Below are 12,782 nucleotides of genomic sequence, written 5' to 3'. Positions count from 1 at the left end.
GAAGTAAATACACGGGGATAAGGGGTAGGCAGTACGTAGACCATTCTGAAATCCATCTTCTGCAGCAAGGGTCAGCAAACTTTTCCTCTAAAGGGCTGGACAGTGAAGATTTGGGCCTCGCAGGTTAGAAGATCTCCATCACAACCACTCAACTCTGCCATTGTAGCTTGAAAGCCACAGACTGCCTCAAGGAGCAGGCGTGGCTGTGTTCCAGTAAAGTAAAACGTTTTGCGGAGGCAGGTGGCCCTCGGGCCGAGGCATGCTGTCCCTATTCTCGAGAATGCCTGGTTTAGAAGAGAAGAGCTGGGTATCTTTGGCTGTCCACAGAGTGGGTTTTGTTGAGTTTGGGGGGGCAGGGGGGCTACAGCCGAGACAGTTGTAGCTCTGACAACACAGACTTCCTGGCGCAATTTGGGAATTGCCGATTTGGGAAGAGGCAGCTTATTTTGTCTCTCGTTCAGATTTTGTCTGTTCGTGTGCCTGTTTGGGGTAGTGGGATGTAGTATGGACTTTGCTCCTGGTCAGGCCTGGGTGGAAACCCAGCTTTGCTCTCACCAGCCGTGGGACCTGGGCTACATCGCTTTACTTCTCTGAGTCTTCATTCCCTCACATGTAAAATAGTAATATTGTTCCTCGCTACGAGGATAGAATTCTGGGTGATTCACTAAGAGAGCAGGGATGCTGTACTGCCTAGTTCCCTGGGGGAAATGGCGTGAACGAGTTTAGAAGTCTGTTGGCGGTTTGGTGGTGGTTGTATTAGAGTTGTGGTTGTTGCCCTTAGGAAGACCTCCGTGTGGATGGCCGTGGCTGTGAGGACTACCGATACGTCGAAGTGGAAACCGACGTGGTGTCTAACACCAGTGGGTCTGCCAGGGTCAAGCTGGTGAGTACTGCGACCACAGCCCGTGCCCAGGGGGAGGACGGGCAGGCCCTAGGGAGCCAGCCGCAGGCCCCTGTGGGCTTTGGGAGTGCATATCTTTCCAAGGAATCCAGGCCAGAGTCTGGGAGGGCATCTGTCTAGATCTGAAGGACCCCTTAGCTTTTCAAAGGGCCACTTCCCAAGTTCCTTTGCAGGGCTCCTAAAAGAGTCCCCCGGGGTCATAGTTTGGGAGAGGAGGTTGGTGGTTGGGTATCTGGCTATCTGCCCTGAGTGAGGACCCTTCTTGCATATGTCCTCAGGGTCACACAGACATCTTGGTGGGAGTGAAAGCAGAAATGGGGACACCGAAGCTGGAGAAACCAAATGAAGGTTACTTGGAGTTCTTCGTTGACTGGTCAGTACTATGCATTTTTTGGTAAGATTTTATTTATTTATTAGAGAGAGAGAGAGACAGAGCACAAGCAGAGGGAGCTGGAGGCAGAGGGAGAAGCAGGCTCCCTGCTGAGCAAGGAGCCCAACGAGGGACTCGATCCCAGGACCCTGGGATCATGACCTGAGCCAAAGGTGGGCGCTCAACTGACCAAGCCACCCAGGTGTACCACATTCTTTTTTTTTTTAAGTAGGCTCCATGCTGGCTGTGGTGCTCAATGTGGTGTTGGAACTCACGACCCTGAGATCAAGACCTGAGCTGAGACCAAGAGTCGGACGCCTAAGCCACCCAGGCATCCCTATGCATATGTTTTTAAAGACAAATGATTTATATTTTTTAGAAGATGTGTTTATTTATTTGAGAGAGAGAGCACGTGTGTGTGCGAGGTGGGCAGGAGGGGCAAAGGGAGAGGGAGAGAGAATCCTCAAGCAGACTCCCCGCTGAGCGTGACCTGAGCCGAAATCAACAGTCAGAGACTTAGCCAACTGAGCCACCCAGGTGCCCTAAAGAAAAACGATTTAAAAGAAGATTCAGACGGGGCGCCTGGGTGGCTCAGCCGTTAAGCGTCTGCCTCCGGCTCAGGTCATGGTCTCAGGGTCCTGGGATCGAGACCCACGTCGGGCTCTCTGCTTAGCGGGAGGCCTGCTTCTCCCTCTCCCACTCCCCCTGCTTGTGTTCCTTCTTTCGCTGTGTCTCTCTCTGTCAAATAAATAGATAAAATCTTAAAAAAAAATAAAATAAAATAATAAAAGAAGATTCAGAGACTAGACCTCTGGTTTCCTGTTGAGCCCACTTTTATTTTGTATTCGGTCATCATTCCTGCAGGCAGCAGGTATTTCCTGCGTTCCTCCTAGGTGCCTGGCACTGGGATATGTGGAAGAAGGCCTTGGCTTGAGTCCTGCCCTTGTCCTAGTCACCCGGTCGGTGCTGGGCCTCGTTGTCCCTGTCAGAGAAAGGAGGGCATTGCCAGGCAGCCTGGCACATGATGGTTCTGAGAGTCAAATGAAATGGTGGGTTTTGCAATGCTTTGAAAAATATCAAACATAGATAATAAGGGTCATTTGGTCTAAAATGCCCTGTTTCTCTTCCTGCTCTAGTCGTTTGTTTGTTTTCTTTTTTTAAAGATTTTATTTATTTATCTGACAGAGAGAGAGACAGAGCAGGAACACAAACAGGGGGAGTGGGAGAGGGAGAAGCAGGCTTCCTGCTGAGCAGGGAGCCCGATGTGGGGCTCGATCCCAGGACCCCGGGATCATGACCTGAACCGCAGGCAGACGCTTAACGACTGAGCCACCCAGGCGCCCCTTTCCTGCTCTAGTTTTGCAGAAAACTTTTCATGACTTGCTTGGCAGAGAAAGGACAAGGGCCGGCCAAACAGCCTGATGGAGGGAGTGGCAGCGAGGCAGGCAGCGTGGGTGCTGGGAAGAGCCGGGACTCGGCACTTTCTGCAGCCAGCTGTCCTTCTCTGGCCAGCTCTGTGACCTCAGGTTGTTACTCAGTTTCTCTGTGCCTGAATTTCTTTATCTAAAAAATAGTGATAATGATACTGTTGCGATGATGAAGAAAGGAAATGAGGACGACAGAGTGAGCACCACCACAATGATTGGCTCCCAGTAGGCTTTCAGGAAGTGTCCCCCCCCCCCGCCCCCCGCCATTGCCTCCCCTTTCTTGGGCTCAGCGCTCTTTACTGGGTTGCTCGCCCAGTCCCATCTTCTGTCTATAACTTCACTTCTAATTAGGTGGTGACAGCAGGCTTTCTTGAGGTGGTAAGGATCTCTATTAGCTTATGCTACGCGCAGCTATATAATATTGATTCTGTATTAGAGTCCCCAAGAACACCCCATATTTGGAGATTTTCTGGAAGGACCCACAGGACTCAGCATATAGTTGTACTCTTGGCTGAGATTTATTATAGCAACGGAAATGCTGCAACATGTGTGTGATGATTCTGCCCAAGAAAGCTCATTAAAGACTCGGCACCCAAGATTTTTATCGGGGCTGGTCACATGGGCACCCTCTGCTTAACACGTACCAAAAGCCCAGACTCCAAGAAGGACAGCACATAGTCACCTTATCATATTATTTGCACAAAGAGTCTAGGCACAGCGGACCATAGTTCACTGTTGACTGGGAACACTTATTGTCAAGTTCCCGGATGGCAAATGAGGGCCCACCTTGCAAGCAGTCCCTTCCAAAGATAGCAGCCTTGGGCCTGCTATGTGCACCTTTTCGGCATAGATGCTAACCCACAGTTTATATGGTGAGTTAGTGTCTTCTGGTCTTCTTTCAAACTCAAAGGTTGGTCCTAGGGGCGCCTGGGTGGCTCAGTTGGTTGAGCGTCTACACTTGATTTCAGCTCAAGTCAAGATCTCAGGGTCGTGGGATCAAGTGATGCGTTGGGCTCCACAGTGGGTGTGGAGCCTGCTTAAGATTCTCCCTCTCCCCCCACAAATAAATAAGTAAAATAAAATAAAAAGAAGCTGGTCCTCACAACATCGCTGTGAGAGAGATGACTAGTGTTGAGAGAGGGTAAGTGAATTCCGCAGGGTCATAGAGCCGGTCGTGCCAGCTCAGACTTCTCCCGGTCTGGGTCTTTGCTTGTTCTACTCCATGCAGCCCGCAGAAGCCAGCTTTCCAGGGATATTGTGCTCAGAGTTCTGAGAGCGTATCTGCATTCAGCTTTCTGGCCAGTTTTCCTTCCAGCCCATTCTTGCACCCTGCCCTGTGAGACCCCCCCATACCCCCAGGCAGTCTCCTCCCCTGGTTGGACCTGGCTGCTCTCACCAGCCTGAGTCATCCAGTGGGACTGGCCCATCCTTTAAGTCTTGGTGACCTTGTTCAAGCTTCCAACTTATCCCTTTGCTCTTGGAGAAAGAAAAATACCTCTCCTGGCCTTGATCTGCCTAATTCAGTGCAATAAACAGTCCCTGAGGAGCAGGCACCATGTGTGAAGCACTGTAATTTGCTTTTCTTTTTCACCTCTCTGTCATCTTCTACCTCCTTCATCTTCGGCAGACCACAGTCAACCCAGCCACACCAAAGGGAAGGTGTTGCCCTCAGATGCTTGGCATAGGGGACACATTTCCTTGTGGCTCTGTGTCTGAACATGACTCCAGGTTAGCCTGCTGCTCTTGTCCCTTTCTTGTCCCAGCTGTAAAGGGAGGGTGGCTCCAGGGTGGGAGGATGCTTGGACCTGCCTCTTCCCAAGATCCAGCTTCTAGGAGTAGCCTCTCCCCCCCTGACCAAGCAGGGCTGCCTGCTTTTCTCCTTTCTCCCTTTGTAAGTGTCAGGAGACCCTCAACAGGCCCAGGAGCTCCAGTTCCCAGGGAGTTCTCCTGACTCTCTTTCAAGATGGATAATCACAAGGTGGCACACTTTAGTGTCTTCACGTGGCTCAGTTAATATGATCAGTCTAGCAGGTAGAATCACTATGAGAGAGTCACAAAACCTTGTGTTCCTACAAACAAGGGAGATGTTGATTTACCAAGCACCTGCGACTGCCACCTTTATCAGAACCTCATCTGGGTCTTCAAAGAGCAACTCGTAATTGCATAAACGAACCCCTTTATTCCCATCCAGCAAATAGGAATGGCTTCTGGACATCTGTGGCTGTGCCCAGCACGAAGGGTGCTCCCCACTGACCCCTCTGCTGGAGAGCACGAGACCCTCATCCATCCACAGGCTGAAGGAGAGGTGTTACCCAGCTTGGGGTGGGGCGGGGCTGTCAGTCTGAGCCCAGCTTGACTTGACTTATCAGCAACTTGCAGGGTTTAATTATGTAAATTCCCAGTGATTGGAGAGGTCTCAGAAAACTGCTTTTCTGCTACCTCATTCTCCTTCAGGTTCTTTTTTTTTTTTAAAGATTTTATTTATTTATTTGATAGAGATAGAGAGAGGGAGAGCACAAGCAGGGGGAGTGGCAGGCAGAGGGAGAGGAAGAGGCAGGCTCCCCGCTGAGGAAGGAGCCCGATGTGGGGCTCGATCCCAGGACTCTGGGATCATGACCTTAGCTGAAGGCAGCCGCTTAACTGACTGAGCCACCCAGGCGCCCCTCTACTTCAGTTTTGTCTGTTTGGAATGATAGTGGCACCTGAGGTAGACATTGCCTCCCACCCCCATAATTTTCCCTGTGTCTTGGGAATGGGTACCCTTTGGGGCGGGTACCCAACTGCACTGACCCTGACCCCGACCCCGACCCCATCTCCGTGGAGTAGTAAAGACTTGGGATTCCTGAGCACTGCCCCGGAGATGCCTGGCAGCACACTCACTAAAACTGGGAGCAAACTCGGACCTCCTGACTCCTGTCTCATGTCTTTGGTGTGTTAGTTGTAACTTGAGAACAGACTGTTTTAAATCAGAACTTTGAAACTTTGGGAAAAGATGATTTCCATCTGAACCCAGAGGAGGGTAAGAATTTAGGGAGCTGGTATATGACTCTGGGCTACCACTAGGTGGCGGTCCATCTAGTCTCTTCGTAGCTCTGACACCATGTTGATGGGGGGGTATCAGGAAGCTTGATTTAGCCTCTCTGAGAGGCTTCGGTTCTTCACTGGGGGAAGTTGAGGAGAACATTTTTCATTCATAGACATTTCAGTGTGCCCAACACTTGCCACTTCCCTGTGGGATCTTAACTACTTTTCACTGTGATCGCTTGTATTTATCTCTAATGTTGAACCAGAAGCTTTAAGCCCTGAATTGGTGGATGGAGCCACTTGATCTCTGTTTCTCACTGCTTAGTGCTGCTTGGAGGGGGTCACTGTTAGTGCCTGATGGGCTGGGGTGGCAGGGGACAAAGCAGACAGGCAACTTGCAGAAGTCAGTCGAAGCTAGCTGTACTCTGGAAGTCTCCAGAGCTGATAACTCTCCCAGAAACTTCAAGGACATACAATGCATACAATGAAAAGCTCAAAATGTGCTCCTGTCCTCCCCGTTCCCACTCATGGGGAAGCTTCTGCAGGTTCAGGAATGAGCACCTGCACACACAGGGGAATGGGAGGAATTGGGGCCTGCGGCAGGGCTGGATGACTGACCACTAGACGGGTAAGGCCCAGAGTTAGCCCTGCCCCCACAGACCCACTGAATCACTTTTGTCTGCCGTGGTCCTGGCCTGACCTGGCTGTAAGACTCCATAGATTTGCAGGCTAGATTGATCACAGGGGAAATCATGGGCCTAGTGTCTGAAGTCCTATCCCAGGTAGACATGGCCTTGATCTCACCCTACCCCAGTTAAACCAGAGATGGCCCAAGCAGGAGGAGCAGAGTAGAGGTGATGAGTCAGGAGGGGTGGAGAACTGGGAGGGGCAGCATTCCCAGGATTTTTATTAGTTTATTGGCTTGGTAAGCAGTTTCCCCACAGCCGGGGAAGAGGGGCTGGGTCATACTTTATGAAGGATCTGAATTGGTTTTGGCAATTGTAGACACAGAAAGCACTTGGTTTTATGCCCCAAGCCCCAAGTGTGTACTCCGCTACTGAAACAATGTATTGTGATACCTCTGAGCAGGGGGCCAGGATTAACAACAGCCTGTGCGCGCTCTCTTTTAAACTTTGCATTTAATAGAGAAGCTTTTTATCTAGGACTCCTTTGGCCTGCGTTCCTTGACTCCAGTATTTGTGATCTAGTAATAAGTCCCAAGACCAGAGCATCCATTCATTACTTTGACTCACAATAGGCTACAAGCCAGGCATGGCAAACTACACATTCAATGGGAATCCAGTGCCGCCTAGCAGGTAAGGGCCAGGCTGCCTGGGTTGGAATCTAGCTCCCCGGTCACTAGTTGTGTGAGCTTGGACAAATTATATAACCTTTCTGGGACTCAGCTCCATTTCCTCTAAAATGGGGTCGGAAATAGTGCCTAGCTCATAGAGTTGTTGCGAGAATCGAGTGAGCTGGTACATCTGAAGTGCTAAGAGTGGTTTCCAGTGGTTCTAAAAGAACATTCAAGTTTTCCTTCTTGTAAAATGAGAGAGTCAGACTATCTGAAGTCTCTCCGGGTTCTCCCTTAGGTCAGAGCCCACCTGTGAGATTTTTGTTTCACTAGCGGAGTTTGTTTTCAAAGGTGAGTTAAAATGCTTTTAGACAGGCTAGCGAGTCTGTCAGAGTCTCCATCACTGCCTGTGGATCACTGGTAGCTCTTTGTTCAGAGCACGAGTTACCTGGCCAACCCCTATGGGCATCCTTGTCCTCTGACATGGTCTCTGAGGCCCTTTTCTGGGTCTGCATCTCTGTCCCACCTCTCCCAAGAAGTGTCCTTGTGCTAGGAGCACCCCTAGTGATAAGAAGGGGACCCTCCGTTCTCTACCCCAACCCTACTCTTCATCCTTTGTTAGAGAGGGTCTCTGGCTTTTCTCACATTACCAGAAGTATTATGCCCCCACCCCCAACCCCCGCCCCAACAATTTCCTTCCATTTTTCCAGCCTCCTCCCCGGAGTCGGTCCAGGACCCGGGCACCATCCAGATGCAGGAGTTTTCTGTGGTCTCATGAGCCTCTAAACCTTCCTCTCCGTCTGGCTACCAGCTATAAAGAATAATGTGTTTAAAGAAAAAAAAAGCTTTTAGAATAGAAAAAATTCCCACTTTAAATTAGCTCAGTGTCCAAAAAAACCCCAGTGGGGTGTGGTTTTGTGGGTAGATTAATTTAGCCAGTTAGACCTGGGAAAGTCTGTAAGCCATCCCTTAGGGCTGTAAAAGAGTACATGCATCAGTCCCTGAGTAATTAATTAATCCCCCCCAGGAGGTTGTGGCCCACTGTAGTCAGGAAAAAGTACGCATTTTAAGCATAAGCACCTCCGGCTGGATTTGTCCACTCAGATCTATATAGATGTGTTTTTAAACACTTAAAAGATGGATCTTAATATTGATTGCTTAGTGTGTAAATTAGAAACAGTTTTTGTTTTGCTGGCTGTGCAGAATTATTAAGTTGGTCCTTGGGAACTTGATTATTTCACCATAAATGAGCTGCTTTTCATGGCTCAGTGCCTGAGTCCAGCCGAAGCAGTGAGGGAACAGCGAGGCTGCCGTGGCAGTGATGAAGTTTCTCTTGGGGATTTTAAATTGGGGCTCTGCTGGCTCATAGTGGTCAGGGAAGACTGTATAATTAGGGAAGCAAAGTTACTGTATAGTGATACACTCTCATTATTTTAGGGGTCATTCTTATGCCTATGTTAGAATGGACTAGACAAAAGGGATATTTAAATGTATCCGGTGAGATTTCTTTTAGCATTACACAGACGGGGTGGGCACAGCCTTGAGCCTTCACACGGGTTTTGCTTTGCCTGGAATCCCCATGCCTGTCTGCAGCCTGACCGACTTCTGCCCACATTCCAGTGTGAGGTCGCCTGTGACCCCCGGCACTGGTCGACATCCTCCTCGGCCCCACTCCTGCTGTTTGCTCCCTATCATGAAGTTGCCCCCGACTTTGTGAAATTGCTGACTTGGGGCCTTCATCCGCCTTGCTCAGGCTGTCCCTCCAGTGCCTAGCATGGAGCTGGTACCTTCTAGATGGATGAGAGCGTCAGTATGTGATTTTGTAGAGAGCATTGTGAGACAGCTGGTGTCTTACCTTCTGGACTCTGTTCATTCCAGTAAAATGATTACTGGAATGTTTACTTATCTCACAGATGTTTTGAGGGTTTGTTTTTATTAAGCCAAAACCCTCAGAAATTTCCCATTAAATACTTTTGAGTAATGCTTAGGGCAGCAAATGTTGATGCCTGTTCCTTCTTCATTGAGGTAATTGGGCATAAGTTTCAGGAGGCCAAAGTGGAAAAGTTTTTCTCTTGAAAAAATAGCAAATAAAGTAAAAGGGATAATCTAATATTTAATCAGCCGCCAGTCCTTCTCTCTCCTTTCCCTTTCCTGCTGTTCAGTGATAAGCTAAATTTTGTGACATAACTGTCATACAGATCTTCTAAATCGTTCCAGGAAGGTCACTCACTGTGCTTACATTGTGGTTTCTGCTTTGAGAGTTTCATGGTGCATTCTAAGGCTGTGGAAACTCGGGATGGTGTCCGTAATGTGACCCCTCTGACCAGACTGCTTGACTCCCCAGGCCTCCTGGCTTCCTGGGCCTGCCCGAGGGGCGTTTTCCACTCTCCAGAGAGTTTACTGGCCAAGGTTCATTTTACTACTGTTCTCTTGTTTCTCTTTGGATAAAGATGGCTTCTGTTAGAAGTGGGGGGCGGGGGGACGCCCATCACGCACACTGACAAACAGGGCGCGGTGCCAGTCTGGCTCTCTGCACCCGCGTCTGGAGGCTGGAAACGGGGCGGGTGCCATCTTTCCCACTGCAGCAACTTTCCTTAGAGCGCTGGTCCTTTCAGCATTCCACAGGGCGACTGGAACAAAGCCCTGTGCCTTTGCTCTTTGTTTTTGAAAAGACTCACTCAGCTTTTCTGTTGCCTCTCCATGTAGTTCGGCCAATGCTACCCCTGAATTTGAAGGTCGAGGAGGTGATGACCTTGGCACGGAGATTGCTAATACCCTCTACCGGATATTTAACAACAAGAGCAGCGTCGACCTCAAGTCCCTCTGCATTAGTCCCCGGGAGCATTGTTGGATCCTCTATGTGGACGTGCTGGTACGTATCACGTTGCTGTACTGGCCACACCGCCTGCCTCTGCTGGAGACCAGTTGGCCTACTTTCCTCCCGGCGCTTTTTCCCTCTTCAAGTGGATGCTTTCAACTTCCAGGGTGAGATTAGATGGAAAAAGCATGATGTCCTGTAATAAGTTTTTGAAATAAATACAACACGTGTCATAGCACACAGAGAATACCATCCTACAGTAAAAATCACAGAACAGGGCGCCTGAGTGGCTCACTTGGTTAAACGACTGCCTTCGGCTCAGGTCATGATCCCGGAGTCCTAGGATCGAGTCCCGCATCAGGCTCCCTGCTCAGCAGGGAGTCTGCTTCTCCCTCTGACCCTCCTACCTCATGCTCTCTGCCTCTCATTCTTTCTCTCTCAAATAAATGAATAAAATCTTTAAAAAAAAAAATCACAGAACAGTCCTATCATGGTAGCACCTAAGCTTATCCACTGGGCCTGTCGGGGAAGGAGAAAAAAAAACGAGATGCTCTCTAGGTGGTATCAGACGGAGGTGATGGGCAGAAGTTAGGCAAGTTGGCGTATTCTTCTAAGTGGAATGAGGATGAGCTTTTTTTTTTTTTTAAAAAGATTTATTTATTTATTAGAGAGTGAGCACACGGGGATGGAGAGGCAGAGGGAGAAGGAGAGAGAGAGAAGGAGAGAGAAACTGAGGCACACTCCATGCTTAGCATGGAGTGTAATGCGGGGCCCGATCTCACGACCCTGAGGTCATAACCTGAGCCAAAACCAAGAGTTGGACGTCACCTAGGTGCCCCGGGAGCGAGCTTCTTATATACATTTTCATGTAGGCCCATATAGGGCTCTTGCAAGCAGACACTGCTGTCTTCCCCATTTACAGGTGAAGGAACTAAGGCTTGGAGAGGTACAGCGACTAGCCCAAGAGGTCTCAGCTTGTGAGGAGTGGGGTTGGGCCTCAAAGCCGCATCTCTTTAAGGCCAGTGCTTGCTCTTGATCCCACTAAGACATCCTCCCTTGAAAGCACCCTGTAGCCCACCTGCTTTGTGTCCCTCGCTTCCCAGAGGAGGACCCTGAGACCCTGCCTCTGATTCTGCTCCTCCAGGAGCCTCTCTCATCCAGTCTCCCATTTCCTGCCTGGTGTCTTCTCCCCCCTGCCCCCCCGCCCCGGCCCGAGGCTCCACGGCCTGCTTCTGGGTGCTGGACAGTAACTGCTCATATAGGCATCATTCATTTTGCCACTTGCTTGTTCATGTAGGGAGAGGCTCTTGTGGGGTCTATTTTATTCTTTTTAGTTAAATTTTAGGAACCTTGAAATGAGTGACTACATCTTCCACTTCAGATTGAGATCACAAGGCTAAGCTGTTGATCAAACAAATTCGTTCATGAATCTAAAGATAGAGCAGATTTTGTGGCCTGAGAGTGAACCTCCTGACGAGGAACAGCCTGGCTGTCTCTAGGTGTTGATCCTGCATGAAACAGAGTAGGACTTTCTGGATACTTTTAAATTAATTTGGTAATGGATGGAGCACAACTAGCCAGAAGATAGCAGCGGTGATCATTGTCTGGCAGGTTCGGGTTGTTCTGCATGCTGACGCTAATGGGTAGAAATAATGCAATTACAAAGTCCATTTGCTTTTCCTCATCTCCGGTAAGTGGGATGTACCTTTTAGTGCAATTCCGACCAAGCAGGTAATTTTGCAGGTCCTGGTTTTGAGGAGGAGGGAAGGGCAGCCTCCAGTCCTTGCTGAATAAGAGGCAGCTTCATAGCTGCCTGGGGAGTTACAGCCCCGTGGTGCGAACTGTAAGGTTCCACCCTGTATCTGAAGAACATTCTGTCTTTTCCTTACCTCCAAAAAAGCTGAAGACACGAGCGTTGTGGTGCATTGCACTTGTCCTTTGGTGATCCTGCTTTGTTTCTCGTCCATATTTGTGCACACTTGTGGTTTTGTAGGAGGCTGTTCCAGGGAGGGGTCCTGATGCACTTTTGGATTAGTCAAGAGGCCTGTTCTCTCAGCGAAGGCTTTTGCAAAACGGATGACTACTGGGACATTGTCTCAGTTGAGAACCAGCGCCCTCCTTCCATGGGCAGAGGATACGTGGTAAGCAGGAGTCTCAGTGGTACACTGCGTCCCTGTCATCTGCAGACCTTCCCTTTTAAAACTCCTTGCATTTGGATTTCTTCTCTAATATTTTTTCTCAAGGCTCTATTTGTTTTGGAAATAAGACATGAGCTTTTGAAATGTCATCCTCAGAAAAGTTGGGGTTTTTTTTGTTTGTTTTTGAGAGAGAGAACATGAGTGAGAGCAGGAGCAGGGGGGAGAGGGAGAGGGAAAAGCAGACTCCCCGCTGAGCAGGGGGGCCCGACGCAGGACTCAATCCCAGGACCCTGAGATCATGACCGGAGCCGAAGGCAGACGCTTAACCAACTGAGCCACCCAGGTGCCCCCTCAGAAAAGTTTTTAATGCTCGTCTGTTAAGCATCTGCCTTCAGCTCAGGTCGTGATCCCAGGGTCCTGGGATCGAGTCCCACGTTGGGCCCCCCTGCTCAGCGGGGAGTCTGCTTTTCCCTCTGCCTCTGCCACTCCCCCTGCTTGTGCTCTGTCTCTCTCAAATGAATAAATAACATCTTTTTTTAAAAAAAGTTTTTAATGAATTAGGAAAGCAGTTTTTGAAACTATATATTATTAATGAGGTAGATCCATTTTTGTCATTCACATAATTCGTGTCTGTGGAGGTGTTCCAGTTCTGTGAAAGCCAGTGTTTGCGTTCAGCCTTGATGGGCACGTGCTTGGTGCATGCAAGGTAGGGGGTCGGCTTTCGTTTGGGGAGTAAGTTTTTATCTTACATCTAAAAATATACTGAATACATTGAATCCATGTTTGAAGCAAGGTGGTGGAAATCCAGTC

General features: G+C 49.3%; 1 protein-coding gene across 1 annotated transcript in view; it reads left to right on the top strand.

Moving 5' to 3' along the window:
• The window catches only part of EXOSC7 (exosome component 7), a 35,279-nt gene that overhangs the window by 9,982 nt on the left and 12,515 nt on the right, over positions 1 to 12,782 (top strand). The window contains exons 2-4 of the mRNA XM_036095864.2: positions 782 to 883; positions 1,180 to 1,274; positions 9,723 to 9,888. Of these exons, the coding sequence (XP_035951757.1) occupies positions 782 to 883; positions 1,180 to 1,274; positions 9,723 to 9,888 (363 nt within the window). The remainder of the gene's footprint in view (positions 1 to 781; positions 884 to 1,179; positions 1,275 to 9,722; positions 9,889 to 12,782) is intronic.

The sequence above is a fragment of the Halichoerus grypus genome, chromosome 1, assembly GCF_964656455.1.
Source record: "Halichoerus grypus chromosome 1, mHalGry1.hap1.1, whole genome shotgun sequence".
NCBI lineage: Eukaryota > Metazoa > Chordata > Mammalia > Carnivora > Phocidae > Halichoerus > Halichoerus grypus.
Note: the sequence above shows the minus strand (reverse complement) of the source record. Positions and strands in the feature narration are given on the sequence as shown.